At 42.2% G+C, this 20222-nt stretch overlaps 1 protein-coding gene across 1 annotated transcript in view; it reads left to right on the forward strand.

Annotated features, from left to right (window-relative positions):
- Positions 1-20222, forward strand: part of LOC125451147 (centromere protein C-like) — an 80838-nt gene that overhangs the window by 20313 nt on the left and 40303 nt on the right. The window contains exons 6-9 of the mRNA XM_048527924.2: positions 4454-4748; positions 5080-5211; positions 6172-6881; positions 18672-18870. Coding sequence (XP_048383881.2) covers positions 4454-4748; positions 5080-5211; positions 6172-6881; positions 18672-18870 — 1336 coding nt within the window. The remainder of the gene's footprint in view (positions 1-4453; positions 4749-5079; positions 5212-6171; positions 6882-18671; positions 18871-20222) is intronic.

Consider the following 20222-nt stretch of genomic DNA (forward strand, 5'->3'; position numbering starts at 1 on the left):
TTCAACATATGATAGTCCTGCCATTCCGGGACTTGACCTTGTGAACCTGCGCTGCACTCTTCAAAAGCGAGAATGTCCTTCCTCAAATTTGGAGACCAAAAATGCGCACAATACTCGAGGTGCGGTCTCACCAGGGCCCTGTACAGCTGCAGAAGGACCTCTTCGCTCCTATACTCAATTCCTCTTGTTATGAAGGCCAGCATGCCATTAGCTTTCTTCACTGCCTGCTGTACCTGCATGTTTGCTTTCATTGACTGACGTACAAGAACACCTAGATCTCGTTGTGCTTCCCCTTTGCCTAACTTGACTCCATTGAGATAATAATCTGCCTTCCTGTTCTTGCCAGCAAAGTGTATAACCGCACATTTATCCACATTAAACTGCATCTGCCATGCATCCATCCACTCACCTCGCCTATCCAAGTCACCCTGTATTCTCATAACATCATCCTCACATTTCACACTGCCACCCAACTGTGTCATCGGCAAATTTGCCAGTACTACTTTTAATGCCTTCATCTGTAATCATTAGTATATATGGTAAACAGCTGCAGTCCCAGCACCAAACCTTGTGGTACCCCACTGGTCACTGCCTGCCATTCCGAAAGGGACCCGTTTATCACTACTTTGCTTCCTGTCAGCCAGCCAATTTTCAATCCAACTCAGTATTTTGCTCCCAATACCATGTGCCCTAATTTTGTTCACCAATCTCCTATGCGGGACTTTATCAAAGGCTTTCTGAAAGTCCAGGTACACGACATCCACTGGTTTTCCCTTCTCCATCGTCAAAACATTCCAGAAGATTAGACAAGCATGATTTCCCCTTCATAAATCCATGCTGATGTCATCTTCCACTGTAGTTATGTGAATTAGTGTATATTGAGAAAAGTGTCTCTTGTGGCAGTGGTGGTGTTTCCTACCTCTGAGCCAGGACAGCCAGATTCAGACGTAGGCTCTGACTAGCTGGTTTCTAGAATCGTGTGTCTTGCACCAAAAGTGTCAAGAGATTTCCCTTCAGGTGGTAACAAGGGGGTCCATCTCAGTCTGAGGTTTCTTTGCTAGACAGAAGGGGATAAGCCACGGTTTCTGACAGCCCTTTTGGGTGTTCTGAAGAGCCAGGTATGTTTTGCTCATGCCCTGTTTGAGGGGTGGCGGCTTTCAGGTGATCCACATATTTGTTCAGGACTGCCTCACTTCCCTGAACTTTGTATCACAGGACCTGACCTCGTGTTGACCTTACCTCGTACCCATGGAGGGCATTTCCACACTTCCGATACTAAAGTTCGTCCCTGAAGTAAACTTTCTCTCTTTTTCTTCGAGGCGGCGTGTGGCCGGCATTGCCTTTCCTGCTGCCGTTTCACCTTGCTCCCCTGGAGACGGAATCAGGTTTAACCTTGTGCAGAGTCTTCTCCCCTTCAGCAACTCTGCTGGAGCTAGCCCTGCAAGTTGAGTGTGGTGGTCCTATAATTAAACAGGAACCAAGACAGTTTGGTATGAAGTGAATCCATAAGCTGCCTTTAACGTTTGGACTGCTGTTTCTACCAGACCATTGGACCATGGATGGAATTGGCTGAATGTCATGAGTATTTCTGAAAGTCTAATATCCTGCTGGTAAACAGCGTCCCATTTTCTGTGACCAATACTTTTGGGATTCCATGTAGCACAAATGATGCTCACATCTTTTCTAATTGTCATCCCCCCCCCGCCCGGTGTTTGCTGAATGAACTCTATGCACATCCAAATACTTTGAATGGGCATCACTATGATCAGGAACATTATGCCCATGAAAGGACTGGCATAATTGATGTCTAACTGAGTCCAGGGTTTACCTGACTCCCATGAATGTGGTGGTGCTGCTGGTAGTAGTAATGTTTGTCCCTGTTGGCATTCTGGGCACTACCCTATCAACACAGCTATGTTGGCATCCAATTCTGGCCACCAGACATAACGCTGTGCCAAAAATCTTTTTGCAAATCCTTGAATGACCCGACTGGAATTCAGCCAGTATCTAGCAACGTCCTTTACTCGGGACAGTTTGCTCCCCATTTTTGGGCCGGTATCTACCTCCATGAGAACAGGGTGACCATTTAACCAAACATTTATTTTGATTTGAAGGTTGCTAAACAATTTCGCTGTTCCAAACCCCACAGATGGACTTTGCATGGTGTGCACTCTTGGATAGCAGTGTATGAATTTTCCTACTCGCATCAGGCATCACAGGACCTCATTGCTGTTTAGAGTCCGTATACTGGCAATAACTACAGTGGCTTGCTGGCCTGGATCCTGAAGAATATTTTAGCCATTTGGCTGAGGCTTGGCTTTGTTTTGGGGTTTTGCTGTGGGCTGAGCTAGTATTCTGCTCAGGATTTGCTTTGTGTGAGGTTCTGCAATTGCTTCCTCTCAAGTGATGTTCCTTAAGCTCAGACAGGTGAGGGTGTCCACTTCTATTGGGATGTCTTGTAGCTTCCACTTGCTGCATTTTCTAGTAACAAAGCTAGTTTTCGTGCCTGTTTGAAGTTCGTTTGGGCTTCAGCTAATAGGCACTTTTTTGCATCATTATTCCCACAGACTCTCATTCAGGGTTAACCCAAAATCACATGCCTTTGCCAGTTGTCTCAACCTCGTCAAAAATCCCCATAGATTCCCTGATTCTCAAGCAGCCAAATAAAACCTATAGCACCTCCAGAATTTACACAGGTTTGGGATTGTAATATTATTTAACCAAATCTGTCAACTCTTGAAAGGCTTTTGCATCTATGCGTCAGGGAAAGTTAGGCTCCTAATAACCAAAAATGCGTGGACCTGCAAGCAGTTAAGAAGATTACCTGAGATAACAAGATGTAGAGCTGGATGAACACGGCAGGCCAAGCAGCATCAGAGGAGCACGAAAGCTGACATTTCAGGCCCACGCCCGCCTTCAGATTCTCCAGCAGCTGCAGTTGCTGCTGTCTCAAAGGATTACTTGTTGCTTTTCATCTGTCCAAATGTCATTTTCCTGGGAAAAAATAACGTATTCTTTCCAGAAACTGGCCCCAGTCTTCAGCAGCATTGAATAAGTTGAGCTTCCCAAATAACGGCATGATACCAGAAGTGCTTACCCCCAACTCAAAGATGACTGTTTCAAGAGAATTTTCTACAACCACGTACTGCTTAGTGTTGTTGCTACAGAACTAACTGCACAAAGGCTGATATCCCATCACCACATTACCCTTTGTTTGCATGTCCAGAGTGTAAAGGCTCTGACCAGCCAGCTCAGAGTCAATCCCAAGAACCAGGAGTCTCTGTATCCTCCTGTTTATATCTGTTGGCCAGGGCTCCCTGATTGGCCCAGGCTAACAGCCCCGATCAAGGATTTCACAGTCAACAAGATCCACCTGGCCCTAGTTCCAATCACTACAGAGATGAAATAATTGAGGTACTGTATACTGCAGGAATGTGTCCTAAGACCTGCTTTAAGTGATGTGGTGTATCACAATACTTATAATTTAAGTGCGATTTAAAAGATTATTCTTTTGGGGTAGAGTTAACATCATCTGTCCCTCAATTAGAAGATCCTTTCTGCGCAGGAACCCAGGTTCCTGCCATGGGTGGTCTTGTGATTGAAGAGACTGATTGATTCTGAACCCACTGATCTTTGGTTGTACGGGGCAGGATATTCCGTAAGCAGGATCTGCTTCTGCAAAAGAGTCATGCTGGACTTGAAAAGTTAACTGTTTTGTGTCCACAGATGCTATCACACCAATTGAGTTTTTCCAGCACCTTTTTGTTGTTATTTCAGATTGCCACCATTCACATACTCTTGTTTTATAAGAGGGAGTTGCAAATCTGGTATACTGAGTAGTGAACAACATTTAGTGCGCAGAATGAACATTTTTCATCTAGCTCAGAGATAATGGGAACTGCAGATGCTGGAGAATCCAGCATAACAAAGTGTGGCGCTGGATGAACACAGCAGGCCAAGCAGCATCTTCGGAGCTCAAAAGCTGTTGAAAAGTTTTTCTGATGAAGGGTCTAGGCCCGAAACGTCAGCTTTTGTGCTCCTAAGATGCTGCTTGGCCTGCTGTGTTCATCCAGCCCCACACTTTGTTATTTTTCATCTAGCTCTTGCTTCCTGTGAAACTTTTGGCCTTTTCATTGACTACCAATTTGTTGTTTGCTTTTAAATTACAATTGAAGTCATTGCCTCACATGTTGCTGATGAAAACGTGCTGATTCTACAGTTTTTCATAACTGTTAGTAATGACAGTTGGCTGTAGCTGTTTATTATGTGCATTTTGCTCAACCAGTTTGTCTTTGTGCCTTACAATCAAAAAGGCTCAATTTCTTTTAGTGAAAATTGAATAGAATTTATTTTTCGTCACATCTGTACTTTTTTTCTTTTGCAATTGCTGTTTATGCAAGTTGTTTACATACAGATAAATCTTTTGTAATTGTTTTTCCTTTTTCTTTTGAAGGCTACTGCAGTTCAAGTAAACAAACGCAGCTTTGGTTGGTACAAGCAACTGTTGCTAACAACAAAGCCAACGAGGTTGGTGGTGGTGACAATGTTGTTGATGATGATGATGATGATGAAAGAGGCTCTGTTGATGAAGCAGAAGAGCACCATTTCGTTACCTTGAAGACTCTAGAGCTAGAGACAGATGTGTCCCCTGTGGGAAAACATGGGATTACTTACAATGCTGAAACATCTGTTATCAACTCAACTCCAAATGATTCAGCTTTACCTCTCGAATCTAAACCAAATATGAGGTATAAAAACTGGTACCTTAGTACAAGTAGAGTAGGAGTAACAGTTTTTAGACATGGGCAGATTTGTTTACAGTAGCATTATACTTAACCTTTCAATATCCACTCTTTCGGAGAAAATACAGATATATTTTTATGTCACAGAGTAGGAAGTCAAGCAACTTGCAAGCTTTATACTACTTAACATAAACTTTGTGGAACAGTTTACTATATGCCTTCTATAGCACTGATGCTGGCAACTCAGCATATGTTACTTAAAAAAAAACTCCTTATTGTCTGTTTCTTCAAGTTTATCCATTATTTTTAAGTCTGATTTGCTAAATTTTGTTTGCAGACTGTGTTTTGACACCAGTATTACACCTGTAGTCGCAAGGAGCCCTCTTGCAGCACTCACCAAAAAGAATATAGCCCAATCCACTTCAGGTGTTGAAAGGCATAAGGTTCTGTCCGACCATTTTGGAAAGAAGTAAGTATCTCTATAAATGTTTAGACTCACACGAGCATTTTTTTTTTCTTACTCTTTCTGAAAGCGTTGGTTGCCTGCAAACTTATGGTTCCACATGTAACATGCAGCCTTCAATTTTAAGGACACTACAGCATTACAGTTCCCAATCCTGTTATCTCCCGGCTTTATAAAAGATCACTGGCTTGTGGTCTGGTTAGGAACTGCGGCTTATTTATTCTCCCCTCTCTCTAATCTAGAGGTGCCGAAGTCATAGATAGCATCATGAATGCTCCTTTGTCTGAGTAAGGAAGCAGATCGGTAATAACCGTTCCTAATGTGTTTGAGTGAATCAGTTTGTTGGGACAGTGTACTGCTAAACAAAAGTGCTCTGAATTTGTTCATAAACCATGTGCAAAATAGCTGTGCGCTGCATTATATAACTATCCTTATCAAATAGACCGGTTTTGTGTAGCTGTAGCCTGATGATCTCTCCTATTGTATTATTGTCTTCCACGTGTGAAGCTCATTTTCATTCCCAACAACAGGTGATAGCCATTCATTGGGTTATTTCTCAAGACAATAACCCCGACAATCTTGAGTAACTTGCCAGCTTTAAAATTGAAACACACTGACAGTTAATTATCAGTCAGCATTATTGGTGCATTTTCCATGGCAATGCCTGCATAAATCAGATTCCACTTGCCAGCTGAATTAATATTCTTGTGACTTGTCCTGATGAGTGCAAGACTGTGTCTTTGTGTTTTTTTTAAGCAATACTCACATTCTGTTCTACCTAACAACTATTTTAAATAAAACTATGAACTCGTGTTGCATGGTATTTCTGTCCATGATTTGTAACAAAAGAAAGACTTATTTAGATGCTAGAAAATCTGGAATTTATTAGGCTGAGCATTTGTCTGAATATAAAAGGAACTAGGATGCAGTTCCTGATTTAATACTATTGGTACATTCTTTCCACAGACCTGCTGTTGTTTTTGTATTGCCACCATCAGCAGTTCCTAGTACGTCAACCCCTGAGCCTAATGACTTTGAAACTGAACTGATGGAAAAGGAGAGCTTCTGTTTTGAGTCACAGATCATTATACCGAGGAAAACTCAAGTATTAAGCCAGAAACCTGAAATGCGCGAAAAGAAATCTAATTCAAACAAACGGGAAGTGATAAAGAAAGGTAAACACAAAACAGCAGGGAAAAAATCTTACATAGATGAAAAGCAGGCTCATTTACTAACTGAACCCGTGCACTTGAAACAGTTGGAGGACAAAGAAACTTGCAAACTGAATGAACCAGTCAGAAAGTCTACTGTACTTCCATTAAAGAAGAATTATGAGGAGCAGCTGCATGAATCTTTATCTACTTCTATAGTACTTTTAAGTCCCAAACAACGAACAGAATTTGGACCTAAAAAGCAAAAATCAGGAAAAAAGTATGTTACAATTGAAGATAATAGAGATGCTCCTGCAGCATTCCAGGAAGAGCCACGCTTACATGTTACAGAAAAAGCAAATGTTCAGCAAAGTGCAATAAATGCCAAGAACTCTGCAAAATCTAATAGTTTGACCAGTTTGCCCAAAGCTGGAGCAAGCAATGACAAAACACCTAAACAAATTTTATGCACAGAATCTGAAACTCCAAACAAAAAGAAAGCAGTAAACCAACCACGGTCATCAGGTAACTGTTTTATTATTGTATTAAGGCAGCATTTAATTATTGATTATTTTCAGTGACAATGTAATAGAGCAAGTGATCTAATCTGATCAAAACATCATTAGTGAGGCATTGATTGTTTAAAATGCAAGTTGTTCATAATATTTAAATAGTATTTAGATGTGTACTTACAACATCCAGGTAGTTAAGGCCAAGTGCTGGAAAATAGGATTAGAATAGTTAAGTGGTTGTTTTTGACCAGTGTCAATTCGAAGTAATCAACATGCAACAATTTTGCTGCATATTCTTTTTTAAAAAAAAATTGAAGACTTTGTAATGCTCTTCATTTTTATGCTAAATTTGGAAAAGATTTCCAGGTTATTTTCAGGTTTTTCTACCCCACATGTTGTCCGTGTCTTGTACCTCATAATGGAAGGTTCATCAACAGTGTTACGTAACAGCACTTGCTTAGCAATAACTTGCTCAATGATGCTCAGTTTGGGTTCTGCTAGGGGCACTGAGTTCATTACAGCCTTTGTTCAAACGTGAACAAAAGAGCTGAATTCCAGAGGTGAGGTGAGAATGAATGCCTTTGGCATCAATATCATTTGACTGTGTTTGGCATTTAAAAAACGGAAGCAATACGGGAATCAATGGGAAATGGGGAAAATTGTCTGCTGGTTGGAGTCATACCTGGTATACACTAAGCTCACTGTGGCTGCAGGGGATCTGTCATCTCAGTTCTAGGACATCACTGCAGGCGTTCCTCACGCTAGTGTCCTCAGCTCAACCATTTTCAACTGCTTAATCAGTGACCTACCCTCCATCATAAGGTCAGAAGTGGGGATGTTCGCTGATGATTGCACAATATTTAGCATCATTCGTGACTCACCAAATATTGAAGCAAGCCGTGTTCAAATGTAGCAAGACTTGTACAATATCCAGGTTTGGACTAACAAGTGGCAAATAACATTGTGCTATACAAATACGAGGTAATGACTATCTCCAATAAGACACAATATAACCATAACCCCTTGAGATTCAATGATGTAATCAACACCAAGTTTCCCAGAATCAACTTTATTGGAGTTACCATTTAACCACACACTCCACTGTAGCCATTTAACGCTGTAGCCTCAGACTTCCTCATGTAGCTAGGAATCCTGCAGCTGCTAACTTCCTACCTAACTCCGAAAGCTTGTCCACCATCTTCAGAGTGCAAGTAAGGAGTGTGATGGAATCCTGCCCCCTAAGCTTGACACCATCCAGGACAAAGTAGCTGACTTGATTAGGATCCACAGACATGCACTTTTCCACCAACAATGCTCAGGAGTAGCTGTTTATCATTTGCAAGGTACACTGCAGAAATTCAGCAAGGCTCCTTAAACAGCACTTTTCAAACCAATGATTTCTTCCAACGTGAAGGAGAAGGGGAGAAGTACCTACAAGGAAGTACCGCCACCTGGAAGTTACCCCTCCAAGCCACTCACCATCCTGATAAGGAAATGTAAAGCTGTTCCTTCAGTATTACTAAGTTGGAGGTCCTGATCTGGGCCCACCATGCAGCTGAAGGTGTGGCCGTAGCCACTGCCTCGCTGCCACCACTACCATGAGCCCCACTCCAGCCTCCTTCACAATGACACTTCCTCCACTACTGACAATAAAAGCAGACCAAAAAGAGTAACAGGAAAAGGAAAGAAGGATGCAGTGGATGGGCTCTGGAGCCCAAATGCTGTCTACTTTGGCGGTGTCAACATTTTGGGAACACTTTTTAATATCTCTTTTATTCCACTAAAGGTAACTATTCTGTTGAGTCTGAAAGTGTTAAAGCTGAAGAGTGCCATAAGCAGCATATACTAGAGTGATGAACTTGTGGGTATCTTGGGATCCTAAAGGAATGAAATCTAACATCTGGTCCTTGTGAAAGTCTTTAACAATGTCTATTATGTCCATGTAACTTGTAGCTAGTTGCTAATATGCAACAAACTGTATCTTGCTAACTACTCTTCTAGTTAGAGCAGGAAATTTGTTTTTCTCTACAATACAAAGCTCGACAGATGGTGGAATTGGAATAAAAAAAAGTCTGGAATTAAGAACCTGCTGATCACCATGAAATCATTGTTGATTGTTGGAAAAAACCATCTTGATCACTAATGTCCTTCACGGGAGGAAATCTGCCACCATTACCTGGTCTGGCCTACATGTGCCTCCAGTCCCACAGCAATGCGATTGACTGTCAACTGACCTCTGAAATGGCCTAGGAAGCCACTCAGTTGTACGAACCCCTATAAAGATTCAAAGAAGTGAAACTGGATGGATCATCTGGTATCGACCTAGGCACTGGCAAAGACAATGGCAGAAACGGCCCTGTTGACACTGCAAAGTCGTCCTCACTAACATCTGGGGGTTAGTGCCAAAATTGGGAGAGCTGTCTCACAGACTAATCAAGCAACAGCTGACATAGTCATACTCCTAATCACATGTTACAGACAAGATCCCAGACACCGCCATCAGCATCCCTGGTCTCACCGGCAGCACAGACCCAGCAGAGGAGGCGGCATAGTGGAATACAGTTGGAGGGTGGGTGTTGCTCTGGGAGTCCTCAGTATTGACTCCGAACCCCATGAAGTCTCATGGCTTCAAGTTAAACATGGGAAAGGAAACTTGCTGATTACCTCCCTCAGCTGATGAATCAGTATTCCTCAATGTTGAACAACACCTAGAGGAAGCAATGAGGATGGTGAGGGTGCAAAATGTACTCTGGGTGGGGGATTTCAATGTTCACTACCAAGAGTGGCTTGGCAGCAATGCCACTGATCAAGCTGGTCAGGTCCTAAAGGATACAGCCGCTAGACTGGGTTTGCGGCAGGTGTTGAGGGAAAATCATCCTCACTAATCTGCTAGTTGCAGTTGCAGCTGTCCATGACAGTATCAGTAAGATTGACCATCGCACAGTCCTTTTGGAGACAAAGTCCTGCCTTCACATTGAAAACAACCTCCGATGTGTTGTGTGGTACTATCACCGTGCTAAATGGGACAGACTTTGCAGAGATCTAGCAACTAAAGACTGGGCATCCCTGAGGTGCCGTGGGCCATCAACAGTCATAGAATTGTACTCTAACACAATCTGTAACCTCGTGGCCCAGCATATCCCCCACTCAACCATTACCATCAAGCCAGGGGATCAATCCTGGTTCAATGGAGGAGGCTCCACAACCATCCCCATCCTCAATGATGGAAGAGCCCAGCATATCAGTGCAAAAGATAACGCTGAAACATCCACAACAATCTTTAGCTAGAAGTGCTGAGTGGATGATCCATTTGACCTCCTGCAGTAGTCCCCAGCATTACAGATACTAGTCTTCAGCCAATTCAGTTCACTCCATGTGATATCAAGAAACTGTTGGAGTCACTGGCTACTGCAAAGGCTACTGGCCTTGACAACATTCTGGCAATAGTACTGAAGACTTGTGCTCCAGAACTTGCTGCTCCCTTAGACAAGCTGTTGCAGTACAGTTACAACAGTGGTATCTACCTGACAATGTGGAAAATTGCCTAAGTGTGTCCTGTACATAAAAAGCTTGGCAAATCCAACCTGGCCAATTACCACCCCATCAGTGTCCTCTTGATCATCTGTAAAATGATGGAAGGTGTCATCAATAGTGCTATCAAGCAGCACCTGCCCAGTGACGCCCAGTTTGGGTTCCATCAGGGCCATTCAGCTCCTGACCTCATTACAGCCTTGGTTCAAACATGGACAAAAGAGCTGAATTCCAGAAGTGAGGTGAGAGCGACAGCTCTTGATACCACAGTTGCATTCAACCGACTGTGGCATCAAGGAGCCCTAGCAAAACTGGAATCAATAGGTATCAGGGGGCAAACTCTCAGTTGTTTGGAATCATACTTGACACATAGAAAAATGGTTGTGGTTGTGGGAGGTCAATCATCTCAGCTCCACAACATCTCTAGGAGTTTCTCAGGGTAGTGTCTTCGGCCCAACCACCTTCAGCTGCTTCATCAATGACCTTCCCTCCATCATCCAGTCAGAGGTGAGGATGTTTGCTGATGATTGCACAATGTTCAGCACCATTTGTGACTCCTCAGATACTGAAGCAGTCCATGTTCACATGCAACAAGATTTGGTCAATATCCAGACTTGGGCTGACAAGTAGCAAGTGACATTTGCGCCACACAAATGTCAAGCTATGACCATCACAATAAGAGACAATCCAACCACTGCCCATTGACATTCAATGATGTTACCGTCACTGAATCCCCCACTAGCAGCATCCTGGGGGTTACCATTGATCAGAAACTCAACTGGACTCACCATATTAACAGTGGCTACAGGAGCTAGCCAGAAGCTGGGAATACTGTGGTGAGTAACTGGTCTCCTGATTCCTCAAAGCCTGTCTGCCATCTACAAGGCACAAGTCAGGAGTGTGGTGGAATACTCCCCACTTGCCTGGATGAGTGCAGCCCCAACAACACTCTTGAAGCTTGATACCATCCAGAACAAAGCAGCCTGCTTGATTGGCACTACATCCACAAGCATTCATTCCGTCCACCACTGACACTCAGTAGCAGCAGCGTGTACGATGTACAAGATGCACTGCAGAAATTCACCAAAGATCCTCAGACAGCACCTTCCAAACCCACAATCACTTGCATCTAGAAGGACAAGGGCAGCAGATATATGGGAGCATCACCACCTTCAAGTTCCCTTCCAAGTCACTCACCATCCTGACTTGGAAATATATCAACATTCCTTCACTGTCGCTGGGTCAAAATCCTGGAATTCCCTCTCTAGTAGCATTGTGGGTCAACCTACAGCAAGAAGAAGGCAGCTCACCACCGCCTTTTCAAGGGCATCTGGGGATGGGCAAGAAATGCTGACCAGCCAGTGACACCTACGTGCCACAAAATGAATAGAAAAAAAAGACTCAGCAGGGCCTACAATTTCCGACACTTAGAGGATAGTGGCAGCAACCTTCATCATGAAAGCAACTTATGCATTACATGATTTGGTAGAAATGGCCAGAAAATAATTTTGAACAATTGGCTAAATACAGCTTTTTCAAGAAATCATGTGATTTTAATAAATTATAAGGAATCCCTGGGACAAAATTACAAAGGTATTTACTGACTAGTTTTACAACCTAGAGAGCAAGAAAGGAGCCCTGACGTGAGACGGGAGAGAAAATATGTTAGTTTCGCATTTTTCGTAAGATTCAGGGGAGAATTAATGAGTTTCTTAGAGGAAAAACTCCAGAAGCGCAAAATTTGGTGGCACCCATGCCCAGTAGCAGTAGTGAGCTGAATTAGCAGAATTTTTAATGTTTTGTGGAGATACGTTAAGTGAATTCTCAGAACTATGATGAAAAGCAAACCGATAGCAGCTATGCCTGTTGCTGTCATAAAATTTTTCTTCCTGATATTTGTAATGATATCATTTCAACTATTTGGTCTTCTGTTAAAAGTACATTTTCAGCCTGTTGTGAATATGTTAAGTGACTGGTAATGAGAGAAGAAAAATAAAGCACATGGTCTATCAAACCAGATCTCATTGTGATATCTGCCTTGTCCAGTAATACCATCAACTGGGGTCTTAACAGTATACTGCAGTGAGAATTTGATTTGGCTGCTCATAATCACATGATGATCAGTGCTGCAAAATCTTAAGAATTGGCTTTAGTCACCTGCTTATGCAACAGTCAGTTATAGTGAATATTTAAGAATCCTGTAGAAAAAACCCGCATGACAATTGTCAACAAAGAAGAGTACTCCAATGAATGCTAAAAATGTTCAGACCTGGGAAGAATATGCACTGTGACAGGAAAGTTAGCAACTTGCTGGATAAAGAGAAATATGTACTCCAAAGCAGATGCGGGCTGTATTGCGAGGTGATGGTCTTTGGGGGTCAGAGTCAGCAGTGAGTGAACAAATATTGGAGGCTTCATAAGTAAAGCTTCCCTGGTTGGCCGGGGGAACCTTTAAAATAGTGTAGTAATCCAGGCTGTGGAAAAAAAAAAGTTAACTTACTTTTAGCTTGGATCAACTGTTACTGCTGCAGCAAGCAGGTACCACATGGAACAGCTGCTGAAATTGAAGTGCAGGACCATAAAAGAAATATCAATTCAAGGTTGTAGATCCCCAAGGGCATCATGAAACCAGTAATTAAAGAGAGAATATCAGGCAGATTAAAAACCTAAAGACAGTACGTGCTTTGTAAAAGCTGTGATAAAGGCGCGAATGAATGCTTTAAACTGAGAAGTAAGAATCATTTGAGCAGAACTGTAATTAAAGTGGTTATTGTTTATTAAGGCAATGAACAGCAGGATTTGTATAATGTAGAATCCTCAATAATTGTGAACAGCCAAACACAATCCTAAAATAGCAGTATTGAGAAGGTACCCAGAAATAAGTGTAGAGTTGGAGGAACACAGCAGGCCGAACAGTATCAGAAGAGCAGGAAAGTTGACGTTTTGGGTCAGGATCCACCCGAAATGTCAGCTTTCCTGCTCTCCTGATGCTGTCTGGACTGTTGTTTTCCTCCACCTCACAGTGTTTTCTCTGACTCCAGCATCAGTTCTTACTATCTCTGAGTGAGAAGGTATCCACTTTGATTTAATCAATAATGCAATTGAGGAGGGTGAAGAAGCTCATGAAACCAAACAACACGTTGTACAACGTAAATCTTTTACGTCCACACGAATCTACAGGCGGATTGAGAATAAAAGAATTCTGACAGATTGAAGACATGGTGCATATAACTTCACAGCACCCATCACCTGAGGAGGGATGATTAATGTCCCAATAATGTAGGATACTGCAAAGAAGCACCTATCTGTTTGGATGAAAAAAGGCTCCTCAAAGAAATCCAAGACATTACAGGTTCTCCAGTTTAAAGGAATTTGCAAACCTTTCACTGTTTGTAAGGTAACAGTGTCTAGCTGGATGAACACAGCAAGCCAAGTAGCATCTCAAGAGCACAAAAACTGATGTTTCGGACCTAGACCCTTCATCAGAGGGCTCCGATGAAGGGTCTAGGCCCGAAACATCAGCTTTTGTGCTCCTGAGATGCTGCTTGGCCTGCTGTGTTCATCCAGCTACACACTTTGTTATCTTGGTTTCTCTAGCATCTGCAGTTCCCATTATCTCTGATCACTGTTTGTAAGGTAATCATTTGGTCTTCCATCTAGCTAACTTATCAGTCACTTGAGTTGGGAGATAAGTTGGAAGCTGGAGTAGTGAAACCTTCAGATCACTGGAATTTATAAGGCCAGAACCTTGGTGGAGGGATCAGGGGATGAGAGAGATGGGATGGTGGTTGTTAGAGCATACCCCTCCTGACCAGGGACAAAAACTCTGGAGACAGACAGGATTCGGGCATATGGGAGATGTTTGTCCAAGCAGAAACTGGTTGATTCAGGGACAGGGCCAAAGGGTCTTCCTTAAATTAGAAGGGAGATCAATGATGCACTCTGATTTTTACAGTAAAAATGCAGTATTTCATACATTTTGTACTTGATCATTGTAACATAGTCACTGTTGTTCCCTCTTAAACCATATATCCAATCCCATGGCTCACCTCATCAATGATGGGCACCCCAATGGACAGGTCCAGGATCCCATGGTCTCATGGCGTTTGTAATCTCTCAGCCTTGGGATCTTTCTGTGCATCCTAATCTTTCACATTCCAATAGTTTACTGGCCACACTCCTTCAGATCTGTCTCAAGCTGCCTATCTCTAAGGACAGTGTGAATTTGACTATTTATTATATTATATTATACGTGCTTTATTTTATCAAATTCAGCCATTCCTCTAATATTTCCCATTGTCCCAATTACATAATGTTAAAATAAGTCAATTAGTTTAATTAATTGCTATAAGATTAATTTGTTATAAAGTTAATTATGAAGTGTTATGTAATATAACTGCTACTGTTAGTATTCTGTATTTTATGCGTTGTGAACAATCTATTCTCTTCATGGCAAACGAGGAGGCATCTCCTAAAGCTAGTTAACCTTCACAGCTAGGCGAAAATGTTATTTTTTTTTAATGCTTGTATTATATTCTGGTTATGTATTGAAACAAACTTCTATGATTAAAACATTTTAAACTAAAAAATATTTAATATTGCAGGTAGCTTCAAAGAAGCTACGATTTACTATGAAATAACCTTAGCTGTCGTCCTTGCAGCTGCTTCGGGACTTAGTCTAGCATCTAATGTTATTCATTGTCCCAGTAAATCATCCTTTCATTAATAAGGCCAGAATTGGTCACTTATCTGTCCTAAGGCATCCTTTTATCAGACTGTCTCCGATGGGAACATGCAGTGTTCTTTTACTGTCCTTCTAGCAGTTCTATAGAAAGGTACCATTGTATTTTGCTGTGTGAGCAGGTTGCTTAGTTTTGCTTAGCTTCTGTCTGCCACCTTGTAAGCAGGCTTAGGCTGCTTAATGTGGCAGGGTACAGGTCACCCCTACAGTGATAAATGTAATTATTTACAAGTATAATACTTAGTATGTATAATATTGAGTCTTGTAAGGATGTTGTAGTATTTGAGTATGGAAGGGTTATTATTGAAGAATGCCGTAAGCACCAGCCGCTGTGATGATATCCTGTGGACAAGTGGGCAGATTACTTTGGATTCCAGAGGAGATTGAGACCAAATGTCTCGTTGTCCTCAACATCTCTGATATATTCTTTTTACAATGTAATTTGCAATTCATTGCTAAAGTGCAATAAACAATATCATGTTAACTACAAGAAACTCTTCTAATTAGTCCAGGAAATGGGTTTCTTCTACTATTCTGGACTAACAAGTTATTTTCTACATTTTTTGAGAACCGTGGCACCAGCCTCCTTCATGGGCATCCGTTCCTACAGCCTAGTGAACTGGTGTGCTGATTCAACAGATACCTCACTGTTTTTGTTGTTCAGCTATTTTTTAGTTGGCTTGTAACCTTACACTTGTAAATCTGAGAAGCAAATTTATTGTAAATTAAGTTTTTGGAAAAAAAATACTTGGTACATTCAAAAGTAAGTTTGATGTAGGCGAATACTAAGGAGGATGTTGGCAATGCATTAAAGTCACTGTGGTAAGCAGCGATTGCAAGCCCAGAATTTTCGGGTTCTGAGTCTTGCAATTAGCAGAAGTTATTTTAATCCTTAAGGTTTTGTAGCAGATATGTAGTTCGAGTTGTGGATGTTCAGGATGGTTGGCTCACCAGGCTGGTTTGTTGTTCCGCAGATGTTTCATTACCCTGCTGGGTAACATCATCAGTGCAGCCTCCGATGAAGCATTGGTGTATTTTCCTGCCTGGTTTTTAAACTGTGGAGTCTGTTGAGCTGGATTGCCTCACTTCCGGTTTTCCTTCATAGTGGACTGTATATGGAGTCGAGTTCTATGTGTTTATTAATGGCTTTCTTCATGGAGTGCCAGGCTTCTAGGAGTTCCTGTACCTGACTCTTTTTAGTTTGTCCTAGGATTTTGGTGGTGTCCCAGTCAAATTGGTGGTTCTCCTTATCCATGTGGATTGAGAGTATTTTAATCCCTATTCCAGTTATGAACTGTTATGACGTTCCTTCTGGACAGCTAGCTCATGAATCCTACTTGAACAGCTTTTAACTTGTTAAATTTCCCATATTATGCATGACTATTAAAAGAAAATTCTGTAAATGAAGAACTTAGGACTAATTGTTGTTAGATCAACAGCCTATTCCATCTAACTGTCCCGGCCATAATTCAAGGAAAGACCAAGTATAACAAGTTCCCGTACTTTCATTTAGACGTATCGTTAATCCAACATTTGCAGGTTTGTATAATTACAATATGGATTAAAGCTATTTGACCCATGTGGCATCTTTCAATACTACTTCAACTGGAACAAACTACTGTAATGTCTTTTGTTCCTTACATCCATTTTTATTGCTCCTTTGTGGAAAAATATGAGCAAGTAGTCCCAATATGTACCAGGCATGTTACCGCAGAGGAACTTCAGCTGGTTTGATATCTCTTTAAATGCAGCAGTATTCCGCTTCAAAAGGTTTAGTTGAAAATTTCTGAAAGAAGTGTAATTGGCTAACAGAAGTTCTCAAACCCTCATCAGACATATTGCTAAATTTGCCCAAGTTACTGCAGAGGCGATAGCCTAGTGATATCATCATTGGACTGTTAATCCAGGGACCCAGATAATGTTCTGAGGACCTGGCTTCAAATCGTTTCAAGGCAGATGGTGGAATTAAGAATCTAATAATGACCATGAATCCATTGTTGATTGTCAGAAAAACCCATCTGGTTCACTAATGTCCTTTAGGGAAGGAAACTGCCATCCTTACCTGGTCTGGTCTACATGTCACTTCAGACCCACAGCAATGTGGTTGATTCTGAACTGTTCTCTGGGCAATTAGGGATGGGCAATAATGCTGGCCTACCCAGCGATGCTCACATCCTTTTGAATTAATTTTTTTAAAAAGCCACTGTACTGTAATGTCAATACAGATAGTCCTCCTATAACGTGATGGTTGCATTCTTGTGTGACCTCGCAGTACAGAAAATCACTATAGGAAAATTACTATACGGTGTAGCGGAAAGTTTGTGTTATTGAAACAGCGTCCACTATTCATCAATCGCGTTACAGCCAATTCATGTTAATTAAATGTGCATTGTAGCAGAACAACTTGTACACAATATTCTGACACCAGTTACTTCTATCAGCGGTCTGTTGGGCTGTCATGAAGTAGCAGAATTTAATCTGGAACTTTTGGTAGTCCATTGCAAAGTATATTTTTAAAATTAGGGAACACTGTCTTTGATTTGCTTTGTCCTGTCCTTAGTAATCCTTCTCAGTTAAACCTCATGAAAAGCTACTTCATTAGCCAATGTAACTGGTAATTTGGTGTGAAGCTGGATGAACACAGCGAGCCAAGAAGCATCAGAGGAGCAGGAAAGCTTAACGTTTCGGCTCGGGACCCTTCTTCAGAAATGGGAGAGGGGAAGGGAGTTCTGAAATAAATGGGGAGGCGGATAGAAGATGGATAAAGGAGAAGATAGGGTGAGAGGACACAGACAGGTCAAAGAGGCGGGGTTAGAGCCAGTGAAGGTGAATGTAGGTGGGGAGTTAGGGAGGGGATAGGCCAGTCCAGGGAGGATGGACAGGTCAGGGGGGATGGGATGAGGTTAGTGAGTAGGAGATGAGGGTGGGGCTTGAAGTGGGAGGAATGGGAGGCAGGGACTAGCTGGGCTGGTTTTGGCAAGTGGTCGGGGGAGGGGAGATTTTGAAGCTTGTGAAGTCCACATTGATACCCTTGGGCTACAGAGTTCCCAAGCGAAAGATGAGATGCTGTTCCTGCATCTTTCGGGTGGCATCATTGTGGCAATGCAGGAGGCCCAGAATGGACATGTCGTCCGAGGAGTGCTGGGGGGGGGGGGGGGGGCGGTGGCATTGAAATGGTTCGTGACTGGGAGGTGTGGTTGTTTGTTCATCCAGCTTCACACCTTGTTATCTCAGATTCTCCAGCATCAGCAGTTCCTACTATCTCTAACTGGCAATTACCCGTTTTCTTGTATTTTAGTTTGTGTTACATTTAAAAAAAAATACTGAACCATTGGATTGTGCCGATGTGAAAGGGACGAGGAAAGACGGTTTGAATAAAGTGGTATTTTGTAGTTCCAAAATGTTAAATACTGTCGTATTGTCTATCTTTTAAATTAATTTGAAAACTGAATTTTAAAAAAATTTATTGAGCACATTAGTTACTTTACAGGAACTACATAATCTCATTTTCTACTTTGCTTTCATTATCAGGTAAAGCCAGTTTGTCTAAGCATGTGGATCCACTATCCATGCCTGAGAATGTGGCTGATGATCAAGAATGCGGCAGGTTAGCTGGATTGGAAACAAACAAACCAAACATCAGCCTGTTCGAAGGGAAGAACAAGGAAAAAACCGTTATGAATGCATTTCAAACTCTTGCAATACTTCCACAAAGAATTATTTCATGCGGGTATGAAATTTAGGAAGAGGGTATAAGTAAAATCAATATAAACATTACTGTTTGACTTCGTTATGTTTCTTCTCTGAGATTGCTGAGTCCTGCTGACAACTTGTTCAACACATACTTGTAACCATCTGCTCTTTTACGCAAATGGCTTTTCTCAATGTGTGAACTAACTGCCTGAGAATAAAGAAACCTACAGCACAGGAACAGGCCCTTCGGCCCTCCAAGCCTGCGCCGATCAAGATCCTCTGTCTAACCTGTCATCTATTTTCGAAGGGTCTGTGTCCATTTGCTCCCCGCCCATCCATGTACCTGTCCAGATATATCTTAAAAGACGCTAACGTGTCTGCGTCTACCACCTCCGCTGGCAACGCGTTCCAGGCACCCACCACCCTCTGTGTAAAGAACTTTCCACGCATATCTCCCTTAAACTTTCCTCCTCTCACTTTGAACTCATGACCCCTAGTAATTGAGTCCCCCACTCTGGGAAAAAGCTTTTTGCTATCCACCCTGTCTATACCCCTCATGATTTTGTAGACCTCAATCAGGTCCCCCCTCAATCTCTGTCTTTCTAATGAAAATAATCCTAATCTATTCAACCTCTCTTCATAGCTAGCACCCTCTATACCAGGCAACATCCTGGTGAACCTGCTCGGCACCCTTTCGAAAGCATGCACATCCTTTTGGTAATGTGGCGACCAGAACTGCACACAGTACTCCAAATGTGGCCGAACCAAAGTCCTATACAACTGCAACATGACCTGCCAACTCTTGTACTCAATACCCCGTCCGATAAATGAAAGCATGCCGCGTGCCTTCTTGACCACCCTACTGACCTGTGTTGCCACCTTCAGGGAACAATGGAGGTGAACACCCAGATCTCTCTGTAAATCAATTTTCCATAGGACTTTTCCATTTACTGTACAGTTCACCCTTGAATTAGATCTTCCAAAATGCATCACCTCGCATTTGCCCAGATTGAACTCCATCTGCCATTTATCTGCCCAACTCTCCAGTCTGTCTATATTCTGCTGTAATTTCTAGTCCCCTTCACTATCTGCTACTCCACCAATCTTAGTGTCATCAGACCACCTACACCTTCCTCCAGATCATTTACATGTATCACAAACGGTCCCAGCACAGATCCCTGTGGAACAGGTCCCCAATTTGAGAAACTCCCTTCTACTACTAAGCTCTGTCTCCTGTTGCTTGGCCAGTTTTTTTATCCATCTAGCTAGCACACCCTGGACTCCATGTGACTTCACTTTCTCCATCAGCCTGCCATGGGGAACCTTTTTAGTGATCTTTTTAGTGCATTGCCTACACATGCTTAAGAAAGTTCCAAATTTCTTCTGCCA

This window comes from Stegostoma tigrinum, chromosome 3 (genome assembly GCF_030684315.1).
Source record: "Stegostoma tigrinum isolate sSteTig4 chromosome 3, sSteTig4.hap1, whole genome shotgun sequence".
In the NCBI taxonomy this organism is placed as follows: Eukaryota; Metazoa; Chordata; class Chondrichthyes; order Orectolobiformes; family Stegostomatidae; genus Stegostoma; species Stegostoma tigrinum.